The sequence below is a fragment of the Temnothorax longispinosus genome, chromosome 9 (genome assembly GCF_030848805.1).
Source record: "Temnothorax longispinosus isolate EJ_2023e chromosome 9, Tlon_JGU_v1, whole genome shotgun sequence".
In the NCBI taxonomy this organism is placed as follows: Eukaryota; Metazoa; Arthropoda; class Insecta; order Hymenoptera; family Formicidae; genus Temnothorax; species Temnothorax longispinosus.
This window is the reverse complement of record NC_092366.1, coordinates 8,171,979-8,198,321: the sequence shown is the minus strand read 5'-3', so window position 1 is coordinate 8,198,321 and position 26,343 is coordinate 8,171,979. Positions and strand designations below refer to the sequence as shown.

Sequence of the window (26,343 nt, the reverse complement as noted above, 5' to 3'; positions counted from 1 at the left end):
GCTAATTGTAAGTGTGCGTAAACGGGCGAAATATGTAAAACGAGCCCACGCGTACGTTAATAAAAAGCTCGATCGAAAAATGCACGATTGAACCCGGATCTCTCGGAGTAAAACGCTCCGATTCCTAAAGGTGATCAAGCTTTCTAGTCTCGGCGTGGCGCGCCGATTCCCCGTTTACGTTACGGCAGAATACTAAGCTCGTATGGCGGAAATACCATCGGGAATGATCGAGGCCGCTCGAAGTCGATATAAACGTTCGATAAAACTCGTCCGACAGTTGCACTTCACCATTATTCAGCCTGCATACGATTATTACGTAACTCGAAACGGCTTCAGCTGAAAAAGCGAACGAGAGGATTTCGCAGCAAGTGTGACGTTTAAAAATGATCCTTTTTGTTCTCTTCTTTGTGGTCAGCATCGAATATTTATGCTTTTGCATAACTTTTAATTTATTACACACTGTATAAATTGTAGGCGATCAACGAGAAAACAAGATATTTAACGTCACAGAAATACATTTTAACTTCAAAATTGACCGGTATTTACATTTGATAATTTCTATGAAAAAGTTACACGCTGTTATTACCGTTATTATCTAACCGTTATTACGATATCGTTTATATGCAGTTACACAATACACAGATAATTTTATGATATAAAACAATGCAGTCAGCAAGATCGCAGTCGCGTAACTTTCATATTTCTAGGAAGGAGCGATATACAACGATTCGAAGGAAATGAACATCATCTAAGTGTTACACAGTTCTCGCAGACATATCGCTCATTTGCTGCGACAACGATATAATTCAAAAACTGTAATTTCTGAATTGCTTTGCAAAAGACCTGATGAAAATTCCGTTTTGTCACAAAATAAAGAACCAAGTAAAGAACTAATATACAGCTAGATATATATTCCTAGATTGCTAGATATATTCCTAGATTCCTAGATTTTGCTCAATTAGTTATTATATCAAAATCGCATTTAAAAATAATATTACAACATTTCAACAACTCGAAACGTTCAAACTTATTTTCTAGAAAACTTTATCCCTTTGAGTTAATTTAAATTCCACTTGTTTTAATTACTGCCTAGACTATTTTAATTACTTCCGATTGGCTTTACGTTTTGTGCAACATTAAATGTATTTAATGCATTGCGCAATGATCGCCCTTTGAATTCGGTTACACCTGCGAGATGTGCGCCAAAATGCATCGGCCTAGCGTGCAGTTGTCGCGCCCCAGGAGCTCGTCTCGCGGCACGAATGCAACTATACAATCGGCACAAGTGCAACTATCGCGAGACGTGCGTGGATGGGCGATACGTTGGCATTCCGTCCATTCTTTCGATAATTCCGCGGGATTTGCATAGGCGTGGGCACGTAGAACTCGGGCGCGTGCAATAATACGCGAGACGCAATATCCGGCATCTTTCGGGAAATTAATCGAGTCGGTTTAATCCTTTCGGCACATCTCTTCGTGTAATAAAATAACTTTCTTCATGCAATAAAAACTATCGCACAGAAAAAGCCTTTTCAGCCTTACTCTTTTCTAAAAAAAGAATTCGGAAAAAATATTAAGTATATCTATACGCCTTCCGAAATGATATTACGCTAACTTATCTTGCCACGTATATTTCAGGTTTATAAATAATGAAAAGGTTACTAAACTCTCGGTATTTATTAGATACGCGGGGCGGTCTGAAATCAAATGCTCGGAGAACCAGAGTGTCCCAAAAGCAGGTGGCACGTCCTTAAGTCAAGAACCATAATTCTTTCCAATCAAATGGGTCAGAACCGGTTCTGGAGACTCTCGAGTACTGTCGAAATATTAGAGATCGAATCTCAAAAGATATCTATCATTTTCCTCTTTCCTAGGGCACATATTTAACAAGTTAAGACTAACGAGAAAGAATTACAATTTGATGAAGATATTATTACAGAAATAAATCGAAAATTCGAAAGTTTAACGAAGTTTTAGATCGGTTAAACGATCTCAGACAACACGCATGTCTCAAATCGGGAGATACGACGCCGCGACGTCTTAATAGTCTTAAAAACATCCTTGAGGGAAGATTTACTTCCTGAACGCGATCGTACGGAAGCCGGAAGTTACGCATTCGCTTCAGGGAGTATTCATCAGCCTCGTATCTCCGTGCGCACGAACGGCACGACTGACGTGCCGTCCCCCAAAGACAAAGACAGCCGGCACGACGTAACTGTCGGAGCGAAGGAGAAGAAGCGGAGACGGCTGCTATCGCTTCTGCTGTCTCCGATAACGCGACACGCGGCGGCCTGGTGTCATTTCAGGATCGGTATTAGAGAAAGGAGGCCTCTATCTGGAAACCCCCCGGTAGACTTTTCCGAAACGTTCGCGCCGCGATTCGAACTCGGGAGTATCGGAGAACTCCCGATTTTTTTTTCTTCAGCGGGACCGTTCTCCGATCCTCCCGCGAGTAGGACACTCGGAAAAAGACAAGGAAAGAAAGAGAGAGAGAGAGAGAGAGAGAGAGAGAGAGAAAGAGAGAGGAGTGCGCACCCAGCTGACACTTGGCTGGCGTCCGATCGCCACGTAGCCCACGCGTCCACGCGGCGGCGAGAGATGTGTTCGAGGAGAGGTGTTCCCGAGGACGAGCGGGCTGCGTCGTCGTATCGCGCGCTTACGACGAGCGAAAAGAGCCGAGGTCACGCGGACGGATAGTACGTCGCGTTTCGGCGTGCCGGCTGCGAAGGCGGCGATTGGCACAAGGAGCAACGGCACGAATCCCACGATCGACGAACATCGCGCGCGCCCGGTCGCGCTCGCACTAGTCGCACAGTGACGAGACCATGGAAAAGAGGCGGCGCGGGCGGTGTACGATAGCGACACGCCAGTCACGTGGCACCGCGTCACGTGCGTCACGTGACGCCGCCGCGCCGCGCCGCCGCGAACTTACGAACCGCGCGCGCACGTGATCGCGCCGGCGAGTTAAAGGGACGCGGGATTTAAATGGAGTATTACGGAGATTTAAATGGAATGGCGAGGCAAGTTCCGCCGTGACGCCACCTTCGCTTATCGTCCGCGTCCGGAACGCTCCGAGTTAAATAATTGGGTCGAAAAGGGATTTAATAGATCTCGATTGGGTGGAGCGATGAAATTTGATAGATCTCGAGTAAATAGGCGCGATGAAACTGGCTGATTAAATTCGGAGTTCTAAATTTCACAGAATGGTTCCGCCACTAATATATTATAGTGATTGCGATAGTCACTCCAAAGTGAAGTGCACAGGCTCAATTTTCACTGTTCGTTACACTTGCATCTCACTCGTTTTGAGTGATATTTCACTCTTCGACTTTTAGAGAGTAGTAAAACCTCGCTGCTAATGAACATTAATTCAAAAAAAGATACATTAATGAGAAAAGGATATATACGACAAAAATATATAGTTAATAAATGAAATGCGGAGCGGCCGATCTATTGGGTATAAAGCGCCAGATTCGTAATCCGGGGAACCTGGTTCGAATCCCGCTAGGCCATTGGAAATTGTTCCAGTAAAAACGCCGCTCTCTTCATCTAGCGGACAGAGATGTAACCCTAGATGGAAAACTGGGCTCCGTCTTTCGGAAGAGACGTTAAGCAGTGGGTCCACTCATGGCCGACGATCGCTATGAGATACCACCTCAATCTTACCCCTATCAACTCGCAATGGCCAACGTGATAGGAAAATGGCTAAAAACCTCTAAAAACAATGCAATTGTTAAAAGAGAGGCCTATGTCCAGCAGTGGACGAGGCAGGCTGGTGATGATGAATAAATGAAATATAGATAAAAAGATAGATAAGTTTTCTTCCGCTGAACGTAAGAATGATAAGACTAATCAGAGATTAGGGTGATTAGAGATCAACACAAGAGAAGTGAGCGAGACCAATAAAAGTTTTCTGCGCGCGTTCGAAGAAATTAAAATGAAAAATAGTGACATCGAGAGGGTTAAGGATACGTTCTAATTGATTCCGGGAAGCTCACGTACCGGAAAAACAATAGATTTTTCGATCTCGATTAAGAGCATAACCCCAGCAAGTGGGACAGCGATAAATGGACTCAATTCCAAGAAACGACGACAGTAAAGAGACGACGCTTTTTGTCAGCGTCGTCTCTCGTTGCGATGTTATATAAGAAGCTCGTGTTTCTCCGTCTCACTCTCTCTCTCTCTCTCTTTCTCTCCTCGGTCGAAAGTGCATCTGTCAAAGTACTTTACAGCGAGCCACTTGTGATAGAAAGTTTACGAGAGAGCAGTCGTCGGGAGAATCTGCTGTTTCATTCACTTTTCCGCGCCGCCTATCATTGATATCATATCATATCAGAAATGAGGATCGCGCGTTAATTAAGATTATCATATTTTAATCTATGCACCCCAGCGTGTTTCTCGAATCGAGATACAGATAAGGTTGTAGATGACTTGGAGATTTTTCAATAAGACACGTACACGCGTGACAGCCCTTGACTGATTTATAATCAGAAGGAATGCCGGGTCTACCTTATCTCTCCAGTTCGGGGCAGGGCATGAAGCACGGGCCAAAGAATTCAGGCCAGGTTCTCCGAGATATCAAATACAAATAGCTCTCCTTGAGACCTTTGTGCCGCGCGCTATACAGAGTTCTTCAAAAACTTTTATTTTCAAATTTTCTAATATTATACCACAGAACAATAAGAACTTTGGTGGATTCGAACGAGATTTCAGAATCTCGCGGAGATCAAGAACTCAGAAGGAAATTCTTCTTATCTCCTTGCTTCTCCGGAACACGAGTAATCATTCGGAGTCACTTTGTCGGGGTATCCTTGCGGAAACCACTTAGAGTCGACCGACGTAAATCAGCATCGACTGCGAAAGAAAGAAGCTTTGCACTGTCTGTGAGAAAAGAGGGACACAAAGAGCGGAATGCAGTCCAGCGAGGTGCGTGAGGAAACTCGCAGTCGCGGAATTTCGGCGAAAGTATACCGGGTGTCCTCGGTACCCTGGTGTCCTGGAGGCTGGTCGCCTCGACGTTTGCGTTGTCTTATATGAAGTTAACATTCACTTAATTTAACTAATATTATTTCATTTAAGTTTATTTTAATTAAATTTAATTAAAATCATTTTTGCGAATATTTGTATTATTACAATTTCATCGATCTTGAGTTTTTATCAATATAATTATAAGTACCTATTGATAAAAACTCAAGATCGATGAAATTAGCTAATTAGCAATACAAAGTTTGACATATCATCGTTAATATTTTTAATTAATATAATCTCGCGAATTATGATCAAAAAAATATATTATAATGGAACTCAACCTCGGAATATCATTTCCAATTCCGATCGGGGAGATTCGGAGAGTTGGGGCTTCGATTTCGACGTCTCGGAATGTCAAGAGCCCCTTCTCGAAGTTTCAGGGTGCGACGATTCTGACACTGCCGGGCTCGTCGAATGAATAAGTATGCGGGTGTGAGAGAAGATGGGTTAGCAAACCGCGCGCGCGTACGTGGATATATATTTCGCGCCTCTCGTCGCGTCGCGTCACGTCGCGTTGAGGCGGCGGCCACGCGCTCTTCGGCGCCGTTTGATTTACGGCGGCCGTAAATAGCATTCGCGAGTGGCTTTTTCCTGTGTCGGCAGCAGTAACAATTTAGAACAGACCGCTTTGCTGCGATATTGCTCGCGCTCCTGCTAGAGATTAACCATCTCATTAGCCGAAAAGATCCTCAATATTCGAAGAGTGACTGTGCATACGAAGAATTTTAGAGTTTAAAGATCCAGAGTTTAAAGAATACATATTGAATAAAATACAAAGAGTTGAATTTTACTATTACATATTCATTCAAATATATTCATGAAAAATTATATTAATTAAAGGTAATAACCAAATATTAATATAATATATGTATATAAAATAATATTTGAAAAAAAAATAGAATCTATCTAAATGTTTCTCCTTTATCTCATCTTTTAAAATAAAAATCATATAAAATTAGACAAAATTATATTACAATTATAATTATTACTTTTAATTTTGTTTCTTTGAACATTAATTTTAATTTAAATTAACACTGTTATATGATAATTCAACTTTCATGATAATCTAGTTTCGTTTTAAACGAAGTATTGAAGTTCTTTATCAGAATCTGACTCTTCCGAGTAGCGAGACTTTGATGTTAAAATAAACTTCCGACAATGGAGGAAAACATGGAGCAACGAATACAGCGTAGAATATCACGAGAATTGATTTCTTCGTATACATTCTACGTATACCTCGGGGCGATCGAGAGCCCCGCTATCGCTGAGAAAGCACATTGGCAGACAGCTGTAGGCGTTTTGCCTCTCGCCAGACACAAAGAACCGATTCGAAGACGACATCGTTGGTATCATATATGAAGACGCGTTCACAACGGGTCTCCTTAATCCTTCCCCGGCTTAAATAAATCCCGTCCAAATGATAAATTGATCGGAAAAATCCGGACAGTGTCTTAAAAAAAAAAATACTTCGATTTCTATAGTTTGCAAGAATAATTAAATCGTCAAGAATGAATTAATATTAATATTATAAATTGCTTGTAAATAAATAAATATATATGTGGAAAATTTGAAATGTAAAGTAAGTTTGGTTTATCAATGAAAAATTTGGAGCGAAAGAAGGTTGGTTCTTTGCGATTTTATATAAGATAAATTCGTACAAGATTATTTGTTCAGCGGATTATCGGTTTTGCAGCAGCATCCAGCTGTGAAATGGACCTTAAGACCGGTAAGATTCGGATTAACCTTTCGTGGCAGTGTCCAGTTCTTTCGCGCGTTCTACTTTATAACGCTATACTGTGTCGGAATGCGAGGCTTTCTGGAAGATTTCTGAAAAATCTCTGAAAAAGACGACGATATTTTCTTCCTATATTTTTCTGTGTAAAACTGCCGCGCTAGATTTCCCGTTACCGATTCCAAAAAATTGCAATCTTTAAAACTGTTTAATGTTATGACTAATGAGTAATAAATAAATTTAATATAAGTATAAACATACTTTTAAGTAATCAATCTTAATTATGGATTTAATTTTATGTAAAATAAAATGTGCGATATTCTATTAATTATGGTAAATTTATCTGTATCGGTTAACAGATGTTATACAATTTTTATACCTAATAAATATTATACAGTTTCATTCAATAAAAAAATATATATAATAAAATAATTAAACAGAGAGTTAGACATTGTTTGTATTTCAAGCCTCCTTGATTTCCGGACTAATAACTGTCGATTTTCCAAAGTCGAAAGTATTAGGTAAGTACTCATTCTTTGACGTTATATTCGTAAAAATTCACCGATACATTATACTTGCAGCGTCTTGATGTCTTGAACAAAGGCGCCTTGTGTGACCAGGACGCAAGCAGGAACGCAAGCGTTTCCATGCACACGTTCCATCGGTTATGCGAGGTATAAAGGAGGCCAGCTGGTACAACTATACCAACGGCAGCGATTTCGTGACGTCCACGCGTCGCCTTGAAAACGAGAGTTTCGGGTTTTCGGTTCTGGAGCAAATTAAAGAGTCCGTTTCTCCAATGTCACTGATTTATTTAGTTTTTACGTTAATTTCATTTCTTTTTTAATTTAAAATTTATTTGTCGCGCATACGTCTAATTGTAAGAATGCACGAGTTACATATCATTATGCAATTATAATATGTTACAATAAAGGTGAGATTCGAATAATAATTACATTATTAGTTGTCTTTTATTTTCTGTTGATTTGTCACTCTGTACTATTTCTATTAATAAAAAAAGGTATTCATCCGTCATTGTTGATCGTTTTATTTCGCTCCTTCCTCCTTAAAGTCAAAGATAAAATTCAATTTCTTCCTTATCAGTCATGTCTAAAAATAAGAAATGATAAAGATTCGATCGAATAAAAATCAATCAGGTAATATGCATAGATAGCATATTATAAAAATCTATCTCCAAAATTATTCAGCCATCTCTAAAATCTCTTTGTATTATAATTATCCCTTATCTCTTCATTAAGTCTTTTATATAACATCGCAAATATATTTTCAAGAACCATTCAAAGTCTTATGTCATCTTGATGTCTATTACGCAAATAAACGCCTCTCCCCCAATAGACAATTGAAGGAATGCGAACAGACGTGAAGATTTCATTGATGCGATTGGCAGATAATTGGAGGTTGATGCACACGAAAAAAAAATTCTTTCAAATAACCCGATGAGTCAAGCAAGGGGAGTGACTAATTACTTGATATTCCGCCGAAATATCGATGATACAATCGTACATTCGCAAAGAATGAAACATGCATAACTGCTCGATTAAATTCACCGTTATCGATAAAGTAATTTCAACGAATAGATGAATGCGTCGCGGCTAAAAATAGCCTGCCGATATATTTATTATTACACCTGGAATTTCCTGGCATTTCCGCGCTGTGAAATAAGGCACGTGCGATTTAATCGTGTCAGATATCGCGGCATGCGATAAGCGTAGCATTATCAGCGCTATTGTCAGCGCTCACGTAATAAACGACTAACAATAAGAATATATAAAAATTATACACACGGTATAAACAAAAAATATTCGTTGTAGAATGAATAAATGAATTGGATTAAATAAATCCAATATTAATTGCTGAGAATAATTAAATAGATGGTAATATCGAAAAATGTATTGTAAAAATGGTATAAAATTGTAAAAAAAGTTATTAAAGAAATAGATTTTTTTAGAACAATAATGCAATTTTTTTCTAATACGCGATATTATGCAACGTTTTGATTGCATAAGAAACATATAATATAAGGGCTGGATTTATCGCGCGACAAACGCATATCCGAGAAAGCGATTTGCAAAGGTAGGAATTAAGCTCGTGAAGAGCCGGATTCTATTCCAAGAAGGACAGAAATGGAGGCCGAGATGATTCGCTACCGAGAGGTGTATATATACATCAACCCGTTCGAGAGACTCTTCGCGAATCGGTTTATATCGTGTCGCGACGCCGCGGCGTCCAAACGACATCGACGCTTCGGGGAACGCGGGAGTGCGTGTTAAGTGCGTTGTAAAACGCGCGTTACGAAATGTACAAAAATATTATTTCTCGAATCCTGATTGTGAATCTGTAACATTTATACGTCTTTCCTTCTTCAAACATTTCTGTCCTTTCTGAAAAGAAGTGTATTTACATAGCATCTAAAATGCGAAGAACTGTGCTAAACCGTGCTAGGAAAAATTTTGAAAATAATTTTTGAAAATGTTAGGCTATTTAATTCTTAACATTTGATACGCGACAACGCGTATCAAAGATGCTGGACCATATAAAATTGTGACTTGTTTCTGCTTTACTTTAAATAATGAAGGTAAAGATTTTTATTTTTCTGTATCAGAATTATATATATATATATATATATATATATATATATATATATATATATATATACATCTATATATATAAAGGAAGATGTCCTGACCTGACTGACTCACTCACTCACTCATCAACGCCCAGCCCAAACACCTAAACCGAATTTTTACCAAAAGTATATAAAATGGGGGTAGAATTTTCCAGGGAGTGCCACTATGTATATAGTTTTTTGTTACCGATTTCCTGGAAACCGTTTTTCTAATTTTTCTAATTTTTCGGGAAATAATTGACTGAATCTCAAAGAATTATAGATCAAACAGGGGTAGAATTTTCCGGGGAGTGCTATAAAGTGTATAATTTTTTGTTACCGATCTTTTTGGATGCCGGTTTTTTAATTTTTCCAATTTTTTGGGAAATAATTGATTGAGCTTCAAAAAATTATATCGAAACCACTAAAAAAAAAACGTATTCATAATAGTACCTCAAGAGTGATGTGGAAATCTATTGGCGTAAAATGTAAATATACGTTAACAATTATCTTTTTGGAAATCGGTATCAAAAATTTTTCAAATTTTTGGGGAAATATTTGATTGAATGTTAAAGAAGTGTATAATTTTTTATTACCGATCTTTTTGGAAACTGGCTTAAAAAAATGCATTTACAAGGGGGAGGGGGGGTGAGAGAGAGAGAGAGAGAGAGAGAGAGACTATTTGCGTGTCTTAATATACACATGTTCTCCGGGGCGAAGCCCGGCGGGGCATGCTAGTATATATATATATATATATATATATATATAATTTTTTAATAATATAAAATATCTTTTATAGACATTTTAGAGAGATGACAAGAAGCAATAATTTGCCACGTAATTTAACAAAGTGCGAAAAAAGAAATAATAAAACTGATTATTTATCGACATCAACTTTGAAGCATAGGTACCGTAACAAAAATTTATTTCGATTTTTTAGGTCATGGAATTCCTCAATACCTTGTACATTTTCATTACGCATGTTTGTCATAGCAGAAGACGTTTCATCAATCAAATCGTTATACGAATGCATTGAGTCATCTCTTCTCTCAATTTATTCATCGAAATTTAAAACTCCTAAGGTCCTCATAATGATTAATAATAAGACTCATTGGTAAAAATAACGACATTATTAAGTACTTCTATCGTAATCACCTGCCGGATTTGTTTGCAAAAAAAATAGCAATCTTTTCGTTTCCATTTGCGATCTGTGAAACGCGAGATTATTCATAAATGAACAGAACATCTGCCTGTTTTGATAGCATTTCCTCCATCCCTTTCGCCCTTCGAACCTTTTGAAAGGTATATATGCGTCCGCGTTTAATTCGAGATACAAAAAATGGCAACGGCCGAATTGCGAATATCGGATATATATCGACGCGATCCTGAACTCGATTCGCGATTGCGAACGCGAGAAGCCGGCAGTCATCACAACAATCAACAACGATTAGTCATCGTCGCGCGCGCGCGCGGAAAGGACCTGACCCGGTCTCGCACGCTTCGCGCGAGTTCACGTGTCCGGCGCGCGCACGTGTCGCGGCGGCCCGGCCGTAACTACCGGGGGATCGAACTCCCGGAGAAGTCGATACATCGCCGGGCGTGTGACACGTCCGACGTTTTAGCACGATGATGTCACATCGTCTAACGGTTCGTGACGTGTGACGCGCCCGCCGATCGCTCGACAGATGTATTACGAGGCACGCGAATCACGTTCGTGACCCGCGACAACGTTACGTTACGCGATTAGATCGTAAACTGCACCGGCGGCTACGCTCGACAAAAATATCGAGGTTTGAAAAATTGACTCTCTAAATCTCATTGAGTGCTTTCGCCATTAATATAATTAGAGTGATTGCGATAGTCACTCCAAAAGAGAGGGTTGTCGCTCTAATTTGGAGCAAATGCGGGCAGTCATAAGGTAAGAGTAAAGAACCACGCACTAATTATATGAAAAAAGTGGCCACCGTTAAAATCGACGAAAACTACGGAAAACTGTAGTTTGTGTGATGCCGATGAAAAGTTCAAATCCACACAACCCTCAAAATATGCTAGTTTTTAAGCTACGAGCCTATAAAGGTAATATTGGTGGTATAAAACGTACACATATTATACATAGTATACCCACTCTTAGCGTTACCCAAGATCAACCAGTGGAAGTGGTGAGTGTCTGATCTCCTTTTTTGTTCTTGTTTTTATTTTTTAAATATTTTTTTTAATATTTCTTATTTTTTAATATTTTTTATTTTTTTATTTTTTATCTTATAGTGTTTTTCTATTGTCTCAAACTCCTTGATTTGGCGTGATTTGATATCTCAGATATGCGCGTCATCAACCAAGTGTAAAATATCCAAGCAATGCATTATTGCATAACATCATTGATGCTGGTAATAGGGAGAATCAAGGAGTTTGAGACAATAGAAAAACACTATAAGATAAAAAGAAAAAAACAAAAATAAAAAATAAAAAATATTAAAAAAATAAAAAAAATAAAAAATATCAAAAAATAAAAAATATTAAAAAAAATATTAAAAAAATAAAAACAAGAACAAAAAAAAGATCAGACACTCACCACCTCCACGCTGGTTGATCTTGGGTAACGCTAAAGAGTGGGTATGCTATGTATAATATGTGTACGTTTTACCAATATTATCTTTATAGGCTCGTAGCTTAAAAATTAGCATATTTTGAGGGTTGTGCGGATTTGAACTTTTTATCGGCATCACACAAACTACAGTTTTCCGTAGTTTTCGTCGATTTTAACGGTGGCCACTTTTTTCATATAATTAGTGCGTGGTCCTTTGTCACTCAAATGTTTAAAGCCGCTACTCTACCGGAGTGACACGATCTCACTCAAAGGCTATAGTGAATCACAATTTATTAAAGATCGACTGATAAATGAATCTAACAACATTGTAGAGTGACATAATTCACTTCTATGAACACTGGATTTACTGCACTCGAAAAGAGTGCCCTTTCACTCAAATGGAGTGCGATTTTTCACTCCAATTTATAGAGCGCAATTTTACTCCTTGGCGAATGACTCGAAGTGCACAGACTCAATATTCTTCAGACTCAATAACTTTTTGTTACACTCGCACTTCATTCTCGTTTTGAGTGATATTTCTCACTCTTCGACTTCTTTTGGACAGGAGAGGAAGGTAAGATGTCCGTCGTAAAGCTCGATAGCCGTCGCTTGAAAAAAATCTCAACGAGTAAATGTCGGATAGTAAAAGCGAGATACAAGTAAGCTTACGTTTCTGACGACTTACGGATTTTAGAAAAATGCCTCTGCCCTTATACGCAACGCCGCGCGGCTTGCCTCCATGCTTGTGTAGCATGCTCAATCCTCTGTCGACGCTCATTCATGAAACCATCCACTGCGACCACTCTCAGTTCTCTCTGTACGGAATTCAAACACCCGAGAAGAAAGTTTACAGCGCACACTCAATGTCCTCGCGCGGACGCTCACGATTATTGACGTTCACTCTTATCGAGCCTGTGAATGAATTTATTTATATAGACACTTTGTCCGCTATCAAACTTCACTTAATCGCGTCCGATTATCTCTTTATCCAGTTATTAAATTAAAAAGTATGACATAAGACAAGATAAAATAAAAATTATGGAAGAAAATAAAGGAAAGTGAGACAGAATAAAAAGAGAGATGCGAAGTAAAATGAAATAATTCGAATAACACTATAGTATAATAAAAGACAAGAACGAAAAATGGAATGGAAAAAACAAGTACGTAAAATAAGAGATTAAGAAAGGAGGTGAAGTATAAATCCATCACGTAAATCTATTTCAAATATTAGTATCAAATGACTGTCTCAATTCTGTCTTAATTTTGAGTAATGGGATATATAAATTAGTCGACAATTCATCCCGTAGCATTCTATAAATATCAGATGGCATTGACGCAGAGAAACGAGGTCAGGCAAGTTTTCCCACGACACACAAGATCAACATATAGAATGATCTTTCACGAAGATATCTCTCTGCGCGCTATAATTTGTTGATGCGAATGGAGCGAGCGACGATAAGATGTCTCACAGATCGCGTTATCGATTTAGTTCGATTCGAGCATCCGTAATTTCTCGTCCAACCTTTAGTTGGACGAGAGCCGAGATCGCGGGGATCTGTTCGACTGAACTCTCGAGACGATGTCGGCAGTGCTTTATCAAAGCGCGAGAAAAGATCGTGCGTAATCGCTGATAAGAATGTTATCACGAACGAGTTCCGGTGTTTCAGTCAAATACATACGTAATGTATGACTAATTCCAAAAGAAATACATTCCAGAAATGGAAAATATTTCTGTACAAAGTTATAAAAAGTCACACAGTGTAAAGAGAAACGAGGTAGTTTAACCAGAAATTAATAATTTATATTGAAATACTTCTTTTTCAGAATTAAAGCAATTGCCGAGGACGGAAGATAACTCGCGAAAATGAAGATAATTCCTGAACTTATCATTATCGAGTTCGATATTTGAATTTTGGCGCAACAATAATTCGCTGCGACAGCTGTTTAAATACACCGGCTTATTTATGCGAATAAAGAATTCCCGCAATGAGAACAAACGAGTGCGCACCAGACGTTTTCTCAAGTGCTTCGAGGAAACTAATCTATAATTGCCGCGAGCAAATTCCCGCGCGCGATCGGCACGTAGTCCCGACGAATATATTAATAAAACTCTGTCGAAGTATGCTGAATATTGCTGAACATAAAAACAATACATTTTTTTAAATTCTTTTTTACGTAGAAAGTTGCATGTTACGAATTTGTATTATTAGGTGAGCAATTATTTAAATCTTTATTATCGATTTTATCAATTATTGTACGCAAAAATGAATACGAATGCAAAAAGTTTACAACATATTATTCTCCGTTTTTTCAGAACACGGATTAAAATAAATTACTAATTTCTACAAATTATTTTCTGTCAATTAAATCGTTTTTATTATTTCTTAGATGGCAAACAACAGCTCGCAATTTTTGTGATTTTACCACGAATATATATAATATATAAACTATCTTGTCTTTAATACATTTTATATTGTTATAAATATCGTAAAATCTTGGCCAATTAATTTTTAAAAGACAAATGCCGAGCGACGATCCAATCGAAGGGAATCGAAATGTCCGTTTTACTTCCGCGAGGAAGTCACGTAGCATACACACACACACACACGCACACACAGTAGGTGCCATAAACGACTCGCGTGCGCGAAGATGCTTGCGAACGCATCGAAAACCCGTTTTTCTGTCTGCCTCGGGAATTCCTGAAATCTGTTTTTCCCTTCGCGCGATCGACAACAATGAGACGCTGATTTCCACACGATTACCGCGACACGCGAGGTCACGTTTCTAATATGCTTGTTGATTGCGTCGAAGTAACACCACCATTCTTTAATTTCACGATTATAGATACTGTTGACATCGGAATAATAATCCAGTCAATCTTGATAAATCTTGATAAATTGTAACTGTCACTTTCCTTTATGAACTTCCTTATAAATAAATGTATTATATAACATTTCCTATTTAATTAATTTATAAAAAATAAATAAGAGAGATGAGAAGGGAGGAACCGTGCCTACGTGACAAAATCATTTGGACGCGAACACCCCCCGACGAAATCGCGAGAGGTCTCTTTCTTTTTCGCGAAGGTAACGTTGTTCACGGCGCGAAACTCACGGGTACACTGCCGATTCGCCGGCGCGATCTCTTGATATCATATCATCGACTCGGCCACGATGATTCACGCATCTGCTGTTAAAGTAGTCGGCGCGTCTACTGACAATGACGACCTCACGGTGACGAGGTTGACGCCGTCGTTGTTGAGATGGTAGTGGTCGGGAATCAGCTGGCTGAAGAGGAGGAGACAGAGAGGTAATATCGCGAAGAGAGGGCAAGGTGTCACTCGAGGTAAGGTGGTGGCAATTCGTGGAATTTTCTACCTTCTTGATTATTCACGAGGAAATAGAAGAAATTGATAAAAACAAGTTATGAAATTGAAGAGAAAAGATTTCGAGTGCAAGCCTGTAAGAAAATTATATATTCTCTCAGGTTCCTAAAAAAATTTAAACTAATGTTGATGTAATTATAATTTCTCTGATAATTTTTTTCTTTCAATTTATCGTTAGTATTATTATACATAATTGCGCTGAAAGAGAGAGAGAGGGGGGGGGAGGGAAAGAGAGAATGTAAAGTTAGCTTGAATTTTTCTTTTTCTATATAGTTATCCCGAACTCGGATGAGTAACTCCTCCATTCATTGACCGATGACGCAACCGTGAGGATACTATTGCTCTTGGGTCACTATTGCGATCAATTTGTCAATTGTATTTGCATTTTAGATAGACCGTGAATTTGCCTGAACCCGTCGCTTAATGGAGGGGTCCTCATAATAGCGGTGCACGTAATATAAGCGCTGTATTCCGAGAATCATACGTGCGCAATGATTCACCGTGCGCGCGACCCAAGTGGGGAGAATAGAATGACGACATTCTCGAGAAAGGTATTCGGTGTGTAAATACGGGCAAACGTACGGCCACTTCGTCAAAGTCTCCCAAACGCTTCTCGGATTTACGGCCTCGATCTCGATAAAGAGTCTTCCGGAGATGAGACTTATATCCGGCTTTCAAAGAAGAGAAATTCGAGTGTGTTAAATATCGTTTCACTCATTTTTCGCAAAATAAATTTGTCACATATATGTCCTATCGCACAATATTTTTATTTTTACAAGTATTTTATACGCGATTAACTTTACGAAAAATTATTGAAATTTTCTAGTCAACGAAATAACACTTTTTAAATCAACAATTTTTCTCTATAATAATTCATATATTTATACAATCATTTTTTAACAATTTACCTTAACAATATTGAAAATGTAGATTTCTGCGCTTTCGGCGTTTCTTTATATTTTTATTACTTTTATTTTTCACTTATATATCCTCTGATATTTTATTAGTTATTTTTCTACTTTCATATGTTATTCTCTTATATAAATCTTAACTCATAATTTTGCATAATTTGTATTGAGACTTTAAAACTTTAAATGACTCCCGATATGGCATCGCCAAGCGCTAAAGCGGCACTTCATGCCGCGATTAATCATTGCCTTCGTTAGTCTCAGATACCTGGAATCGCAAACTAATTAACATTCGCGGTTATTCTCGCGCACGTTTGTGTCGTCGTCGACGTAATCGATATCGTCTGTCTTGAGTCGATAATCTCTCGCCATATAAAATAAAGCTACATTACCGGCGCGCGAGTTTCCTCTTATTTACCGGAGTTAGCTGCTCGGACCGGAATTACTCGAGTCGCCACTGGTCCATTCATTCGACTGATGATGTAATTGCAGCCGTACTACTACGTGCCCCGCTGAATTGGACGGACAAAAGCAGGGTCGTCGGTGCGAGATGCATCATCGGTGATGCAACTGCTGTTACGATGCTATTTTCGCGTTTCGTCATCAATTTGAAAATTTCTCGCGATTTTTTGGAATTTTTTTGAAATGTTTTGTTTGCAATAGAACATTTCCCGTTTATTTAAAATATTTCGTATGAAAAATTCAAGAAACTTACGTATTTCCTTTTGCTTATAACTTTTGGGTTTAATAACAAAAATTTAGCATTTTAAATATATGTTTAATTAATCAATTTAAATGTATTAAGTTTATCATAAAAAATATTCATTTATCTATAATTCACATTAATTTTATGCAATTAATTAATATTACATTGGTGTCGTTAATTAGTTTAAATAAGAAATTATCACAATTCTTGCAAAAACTGGTGAGAGATACATATTCTGCATAACATTTTATAATAAATAACAACATGATGATATTGCAAAAAGTTTTTGCAATATTAGCTTAGCTTATCTCTTAGTCCTAGAATATATGTTACTTTTTCTTATCATTCGTATAAATATTCACAGAAATTTATACTGAGGATTTCAGATTGATCGCCGACGGACATTGGCAATTCAGACAAAAGTCGAAGCCTTGAACTTGGACTCGGGGAGAGGACGAATAACAAATGTGATACGATCGCCACGACTCGGTCTAGTGACTCACTTTTGCGAGTCAAGGATGCGATGATTCTTGTCGAAGCGCGATCTCTCGGGAAGTCGTAAATCGCCGATTACCCAACGATGTTCGTAATGTTTTGCTGCCTACCAGGAAGCGGCTTCCAATACCGACAAAATATAACGAAGATATATCTCAGTGTAAGCAGTGATCGTGTGAGAGCAAAATTGGATCTCTCGAAAATAGAATCGACTCATCTATGAAGTGGAATTAAAACATTCGTCACTTCCGGAAATATTGACTACTCTGTTTTTGATCTTTCGTATTTATATCATTGATCAATAAATATCTGTGTGCATGGCCAACATTTCTCTGCAACTTGGAGATCGAGGAACTGAAGTATATTCTATGTATAAATTGAAAAAGATTTTACATAAATTTATAAACTTGTTTCGTAAATAATTGCATTGTACTTGAACATGACAATAGAAATAATTTATTTAAAAATTTTCAAAATAGTTTAAATAAAAATACTTATATTTTGATAGTTTACTTAATTATAAATATTTAAAGAATAAATTAATCGTCCATCAAAGATAATTTTCGCTTGAAACGTTTATTAATGTCGCAATAAAAACAATTAAATTTCTTTTTTAAATTAGTCATAATAGTCGGCAAAATAATCTCACGCATCTCGACTATAACTGTCCGAATTGATTTAACGATCTACATATTATCAGCCAAATAGCCACGCAAATATCCGCGTGAGAAGAGCGAGCGGAAGATAGAAAAAATTCAAGAAAGAGAAAGAGAGAGATAATCAGAGTACAGCTTCTTCGGTTCGATTGGTTCGAATGTTTCGCATAGCATTCGGTGCATCGAACCTCTCTCGCCGATCTAAAGATCTCGCAGGCAGGCAGAGGCAGGCCTGTTCTATTAGGATGCCAGACATAACATAGAGACTCGAGAATATGCCTGGTTTTCCTTTTACCAGCGCCGCGCGCACGAGGCGTTTACTGCCCCGAGAATTTTCATTCTCGTCCGGATAATTATCTCCGATGCACCGCGCCGGCCGGTATATGAATGCCCTCGTGGTCGTAAAAGTATATGCTTTCCCCCCTGAAATGAAAACCACAACCGCACTATTCTCCGCCGCGCTAATAATACACATAACACAGGAATAAATGACGTGTATAATAAGCGGTCAACAAAGAGTATAAATAATCTATAAAATAAATGAGCGTAACAAGAAATTAATATAAAGTAAAAACGGATAGATTTGAGGGAAGAAAAAGGGTGAGAGCGGATAGCTGCGCAATATCCGAGCGATAAATTCGCCTCGGACGTGCGCGCTCGGCGGGGCCTCTCACGAAAGTCTAATTTAACCATTGCGCGCGCGTATGTGCGGACTTAAATCCACATCCAGCTTCCTACCCGGTGCACGTTGCTCCTCTAGAAGCGTTGCATCTAAATCGAGATGCACTTCAATCGACCGCGCGCGCGCGGTGCAACGCGGCGCCCGGCAACAAACTCGAGCTCCTCTCCGCTTAGGCATACAATTTCCTAACCGATACGTAATTTCAAACCGCGTGCTACAATTAGTCCGAGCAACGACATAACGATGCAAAACGAGTCTCGTCGTAACCGGTCGCACGCGTAACTCTATCTCGTCGCGAGGCTCGTGATGATTCACTCCTTAGGCTCCTTATCGGCGGGTACTCACACACGTGGTTTTCCTTCGCGACGATAAGGCAGACGCGCGAGGCGCGAGCATGAGAAGGCGAATAATATTTTCATTCGTGTCCGCTATTTACGGCGAAAGCGGCGGCTCTTCCGTGGAAAAAGATGATCCGTCTTCGCGCGAAGCTCGTTACCGCGAGGAATCGCGAGCGAGATATGTGAGGTCTGTGAGGGAAGACGGGAAATGAGTCATTAGACATTTTTCGTTAATTACTTCGCCACCTCGAGCGACTTAATTACCCTAATTGCCGCGCTTGATAACACGTCGTGCATTAATCTCGAATATTTACGTTAGGAAGAAGCGTTTGTATCTAAATAGATATATCTCTCAATTAAAATATCAAATATCAAATATCAAATATCATGTTTCAGAAAGCAATATCGTTTACTGGTTAATATCGATTTTTTTAAAGAATATTTTTAATATTATTGTTACCTTTATAAAATAAAATCAGGAAATAGTTATAGAAATATTTTTAAGCCTTTAATCACGAATCATCACGATTTCGCGAAGTATGCGCCCTCTCTTTCTCTTAACTTATTAAGAATTTTTTCAAGAATGTAACTCAACTATGCAGGTTCCAACCTGCGCGCAGATAATCGTTCGAGTTGGCAGGATGAGTCACAATGCGCGCACCTCTGGGATATCTTCGTATAGGTACTCAAAGAGGCAGTTGCAGAACGGGAGATGAGTGATTCATCTATCTCGGCAGGCTTCTCTCTTTTTCTCTCTCTATCATTCTATTATCTGTCACGCGAAAAATTCATTGCAATTGCGACTATGCAAATATGCTGAAAATACGCATTATATCATGTCATATGAACGCGGCGAAATCATCCGTTATTATTTATTAACAAATCGACCGCAAAAATCATGTGTTAAATCGCGCGATCTATGAATAGGATTTCTGATCGCGGAAATTTATAGCAATTTTCTAAATATATAAATGTGAATCATTACAGCAATAATGACATGCCAAAGTAACGAGCTAATTTCAAATTAATCGAGGCATCAAGAGCACCAGCTGTGTTCATAATTCACATTAAATCTCAAACTTGAATTATTTATTCATAATAAAAGATTTATTCATTAATAGCAGAGTCCAGAAATAATTAAATGTATATATCATCCAGAAATAAATGTACCATCAATGTGCTGATTAATTAATTCTCAAACGTATTGGGATTCAAAGAACTCTACAATTTTTCTTCAAATTCTTTATAAAAATTGTTTAAAGTATCGAGATAAATTATTTTTTAAAATATTCCGTGGAAAACGGATTTTGACAAGAAATGTGGCAAATTATTTAAAATTCTTCTCAAAGATAGGGGTCTACTCTCCGGAAACCAAAGAGAAAGCTGTTTCGAAGCACACCCTATACTTATATATTAAATTCGAAGCGATCGGGACGAACTTGAATGAACGAGTGGATGAATGAAAGACTCGTGAATCATTCGAGCAGGAAGTTCAAGGTCGCCCGTTACGATACCGAGAGAGACGCACGCCTATATCGCATTGTGCGTTATCAAGAGCACGCAATGGCGTGCGGTCATTCAACATCCTTCTATCGCGAACTGTGGGAAAAGGTCGATTACCCCGACGCGACGCCAGCTTTCAGAGGAAAGAGAAACGCACTCGCAATTAGCGAGAATGTAACCACATCCTGCAGATATCAATTTCCCCGAATATTTTCAAAACATACCCCTCGAAAAAGCTTTGGTAATACTGTGAAAGCAATCTGAGAATATTCGAAGATTAGGTATTTTAGGAATGTCTCCTATTATAGAGATACTTTTCGAAAATTAAAATCTGCAATAATTATCTGTATATTTTTTGATAATTGTGTTAGCTGCTATTGAAAATACGAAACTGTCCGGAAAATATTCTATATTCGTATGTTCGAAAAATATTCTTTGTAGAGAGAATTTGCAGTAATTATTTTCGTACTTTTAATAACTAGTATTACTATTAATAATAATACTAATAATAACAATGACGGTAAATTCTTAGACGACTACTCTCTTAAATTTTGCGAAGAACTCAAATTAAATTAAAAAAAAAGATTCTGTCAATCATATTCATATTATATTCGTGCAAAATTGAGAATAAAGAAAACAAATGATAACAAGGGCCGCCTTGTCGTGCACGAGAAGGAGCTCGCCTTCACCGATCGCGATTTCCAAAAGAGGCTTTCTGGAAGGACGACGACGATATCGAAGGGGCAGAAATTCGGCCGCGGTGACTCACGTCCCGCTCGTGCGCGACATCGTACGTGGAAACGCGAACAAGACCACACGGGGCACACACGGGTTCCCATAGCCGGCGGCCAAGGCAACCTCTGCGACGAATGCCGGTGAGTCACGCAGGAATTCCAGCCGTGCGAGCACAGCCGGGCCCCGCAAAATGAGAGGGAAAAAGAGAGAGGGGGAAAGAGGCCCCGGATTCCTCCTCACACCTCTAGGTCAGTAGACTCGGGCTGTTGCGTATGATACTCGCGTGTTTTGGCGACGATGCGTGCGTGCGTATATACGTTTCTGCGAGACATGGTTTACTGTTGGCTTGATATTTATATAATTGTCACAGCTTACTTTAGCTTTAATAATCTCTCTAAAAGTCGAAAAGTGAAATATCAGTCGAAAGGAGTGAAACGCAAGAGTAACGAAAAGTGGAAATTGAGCCTGTGCACTTCGAGTGATACGCCACTCTAAGAAAGAGTGAAATTGTGCTCTATAAGTGGGAGTCGAATGCGAACCACTTTATGAGATTTAGAGAGATTGTTGAGTTACATCTTACTTTTATAATGTATTTATTCTATATTTTCTGTCTTTCATTCTTTAGAATGTATAAAATACCTATAAGGAAATGGCAGCGATATTCTTCGCGAGAGCGAACTCTTTCAGGTTTCCCTTGCGGTGAGTTCCACATTTTTCAATTACGTATATCAATCCACGTTCGAAGGTACATGCGTTGCAAGAAATATCAGACAGCAATTATCGTTCGAGAAGACGAGAAGCGCAGAAGAAGATGCCTGAGAAATTCATAATGCGACGGGTGCACTCCTCGCGGGAGGGGCGCGGATGCATACGGAGCGCATTTGCCGTGACTCATCGCTCGCGGCTTCACGAGCGCGGAGCGGTGCGTAGAATGCGAAAGTCGAATGTACCTATCTCCGTCTTGCGTGTCGTTATATTGTGCGTACATGACAATGCTGGGGGGATATTGCACTATTGCTGCACCGTTATAACGACCGGAGAATGTGGCGAGCGGTAAGTCCACAGTGGCTCTCACATACAAATACAGCGCAATTCTTTCCGAATCGTGTATAAAACTGTATTCGGACTGAGTTTACGCATACGTAATCGATACGACAAATTGATACAATATCAAATATCAACTGCAGTATATTTTACATAATGATTATGAATTACATTATTATAAATGAAACAAAAATCCCTCCGCTCATTTCAGATCCCGCTGAATCTTTATTTATTTTAATTCTTTTACATTTAATTTAAGTTAATTTAATTTATTGCGTATGTGTACAAGATTTACATAAAAACACGCGAATAACGAAGGTGTCTTATGTGTATAAATTGATTTTTGATAAAGAATTTGCGTATTTTGGATGATTCCATTCTCCCGAAGAAGCTTTTTGGAAATTTATTCGTGCCGATAAGCCAACTCAGCATGGATCCAGCCATTGTTCGCAAAAAGATACGTGTTTGTACAAACCAAGACGGCGATACTCGCCACATTCGGCACAAAGAACTCTCCGGAGAAAAAAATAGCGGAGATTCAGTCTACCGGCGATTTACATGGAAATTAAAAGGAGCACTCACCTGAAACAGAGAAAAAAACGACATTTCTTTAGCCACACGATCGTCGCACAACGAATTACAATATGAATAGGCGAGACGAGATACATCGGACCCCTTTTAATCACTAGCGTCCCGACGTGTCCTATGCCCACTATATGTGTCCTCTGCCAACTGTCATGCGACGGCATAAAAAAACATTAAAGGGATTACCTATATCGTTTTTTCCCTACCTTTTTCTCGCGACTGACACAATAAGTTATCACGATCGGTAATCAGCAAACGATTTTATTATTTGTTGTAAAATTGGCACATGAAACATATCTAAGCAAAATATGTATTAATAAAATGCGTTAATGTTGGGGCAGCGTATAACGAATAGCTTTGCCTTTTATTAAGTGTATTTATTAGCTCATTCTGTTACAATAGGCGAACAACGACTAACTACGCGACAGGTCGCGCAATTTGCCGCAGCGCTAAGTGCCATGTAACTGTAGCTAATAGCGGAAACGCGTACATCAAAATAAAATTATCTTTTAATCTGTCTAACAGTTAATACAATGATAGTCCTATCAATTTTATCAGACACCGACAGAGAAATCATATTTTAAGGAATATACGGGGGAATATAACAGTTTTGAACTTTTTATTATATATACAGCTGTAGATTTTTAAAATGACTTCTGATTCTTGTTTGTTTGAAATTAAAAATTTTGTCATCTTCATTTTACAGTTCTTCATCCGAATTCAGTGAAGAACAGCAAAAAAAAAAGAAGAAAGAAGTGCTTACCGATTATACTTGAAACGATAATTATAATTAGACTTCGACGAAGCGGCTCTCGATCGTTATTTGGCTTGTTTCTTTAATTGCGACGGAATAATAATTGTATCATTATTTACCAAACGTCTCGTGCATATTTATCGGATGAAGGAAGAAACAGAAAGGGGGGAAAAAATCGGGGCGCCGAGAAGGAAAGATACGGAGACGAGGAAAATGCGTGGGCATCACTAATCAGGAATGGCGCCACTCAAGGCGGATTATCAACCTGCGAGTCTGCGAGGTGCGCCGATAAAAGTGTGCGCGAGATGTGCGCGAGGAAGAGGACCAGGGGAAAACGAGCGAGAAATGAGATCCTGTAAACTCTCGGCGCGATGTAAACGACCGCGCGATGGTGATCGCGAGCCGCTTACATCAGAGATTCGCTACCGCACTCACGGCGCATATGTAACGAAACACATGAGTAGAAACATGACTCGCATCGTTCGCAGAATGTGCCTAATTTTGGTTCATAGAGAAAGATGTTCGAGAGTTCATGGTAATAAGAAAATCAAGAATATCACTTTCAAAATAAGAAAATTATTATTTTTCTAAAAATAAAAAAAAATTTATTTTCATTCCCAAAGCAAGGTTACAATCTTTATTTTTCAGAATAAAGAGAAAAAATTTATTTGATAATCAGAAGATCAAAATTTTAAATTTTCTGAGATATTAAAAGAAAATATCGCTTTTCTTCAAGTGTGGACTTTCATCTTAGTTTCTTTATCTTCATTTATTTGTTATCGTACAGTTGTAATATTAAAGGACATACGCAAATAAAAACGTAAATCACTGCTTTTGTATGCGATGAATCTTGAATTTTCTATTTTTATCAAAATGTCAACACGTAATTAAGAGAATCATTAAGTATCAAGAAACCGATAACTCCTGGAAGGCCGATCCATATTGTCGCGGGGAAAAAAAGTGCCACGAAACGGGTCACGTGAGCGCATTAGAATGCTAATCCTTGTGACAAACGCCTGTAGGATCGTTAGTCCTTACAAAGTGCGAGATGGCGCGCCGCTAAGTGATTCCTCAGTCCGCAAGGACACAAGTCAATTATCTTTTTTCCACCGATTTACATCTTTTACTGTCGTTCTACGTTTTATACCACCGATTGCAGATATAATAAACGATGTAAAAAGTCTTCTCGAAATAGCGTCCATGAATTTTTTGTGTCTGCCAACTGCGCAATTTAAATAATTAAAGACGCAATAATAAAATAAGTTTGTAGACGCTATAAAATCTAAATAAAAAGAAAACGATAAAATAATAAAGTATAATCTTTCAAACTAATGTATGCAAAGTATATTTATTCATATTATTTGTTTTATTAAATTGCATTAATTTATAATTGTTATTAAATACAATTATTGGGTCAAATTTTTCGAGCATTATTCTCTATAAACCTCAAACGCATTATTATGAATTGTTTCATCATATCTGCTCAATTGCTAAAAATAAATTTCGTGAATCATTTTTCGCCTCAAAAAATTCTGGGAATACGGGAAGGTGTTTCAATTGCAGTAAAAAATATGAAATGCGTCGAACAGCATCCTTGGAGTGCTGCGTTCTAAATTCGTACAGCGGTTTTCGAGTGCGTCAATATTATGCATCCAGAAATAAATACGCAAAGACGACGGCGATGAAAATGACAACAGTGAAGGAGATGCCTGAATTCCTTCAGAACTTCTACTTTGAAGCGGCCGCGACAGATCGGCCGTATTCCGTTATCACGTGCAACTCTCGTAAAGTTAAATGATCCAAGCGCCAGCTGCAACGCGAACGGTCTAACGGGATGCTTTAATACAGACTTCTCGATTGTTTCTATAAAAAAAAGATTTCGTAATCGCGCTAGTAAAAAAAATGCCATACCTATTCGAGAATTAAATTAATTAAAAATAACTACGGTAATATTCTCATGCATTATTAAGCGCGCACTTACGCAAAACGTTTTCAATACCGCTTCGTGGAAAATCGACGTGAGCGAAAGTTTAAACAGATTTCGAGTCGCTTAAAAAATATTACATGCGTATAAAATTAAAGATTGCGACCATATAAAGTTTCTCGAGTAAAAACGTAGAATTTGTGGTACTAAATTATGTTGATAATCGACATTAAAGATTAAGAAAACGGTTCTTGCAAAAATAATTAACAAAAAAACGAAACCTGCTCTTTAATTATCGCATATGCGTATGTGTATTTCACATATGTAATATTTACGGAACAGTCTGAGTAAACAACGCAGAATGCGTGTATTATTACCGGTAATATCTTTTTTCTTTCTTTTTTCGAAACTGATGACTCAGGAATGACATTTTCCCTTCGGAGCCAGAGAGACGCGCGCGTGTCGCGTTGCATACGATTTGCGTGACATTTCTGTGACAACAGAAATACGATTCGATGGCTAGACTACGTCGTGAAGGCGATATTCGACGCCGCGGTGACCGGCCAGTCAGGTTTACATCCCGGCACGGCGATACCTGTACCCCCGATGTGCATCAACGATCATGTAACTATGCAAACATGCAAACGAGACGGACCCG

At 38.4% G+C, this 26,343-nt stretch overlaps 1 protein-coding gene across 8 annotated transcripts in view; it reads right to left on the bottom strand.

Moving 5' to 3' along the window:
- Window positions 1–26,343, bottom strand: part of Sarm (sterile alpha and armadillo motif) — a 132,644-nt gene that overhangs the window by 26,487 nt on the left and 79,814 nt on the right. Inside the window, exons 1-2 of one of the 8 annotated variants that reach the window (XR_011733493.1) lie at window positions 14,984–15,231; window positions 12,656–12,882 (exon numbers count right to left, since the gene is read on the bottom strand). The exons of 3 other annotated variants lie outside the window; for them this stretch is intronic. Coding sequence is in view for 2 of the 5 variants with exons in the window: in XM_071787583.1 (XP_071643684.1) it covers window positions 12,656–12,748 (93 nt within the window). In the remaining 3 variants the exon portion in view is untranslated. Of the gene's footprint in view, window positions 1–2,535; window positions 2,781–7,339; window positions 7,476–12,655; window positions 12,883–14,983; window positions 15,232–26,343 lie in introns of those variants that run through there. 4 more of the 8 variants (XM_071787583.1, XM_071787584.1, XM_071787588.1 and 1 more) reach the window with 4 other exon arrangements.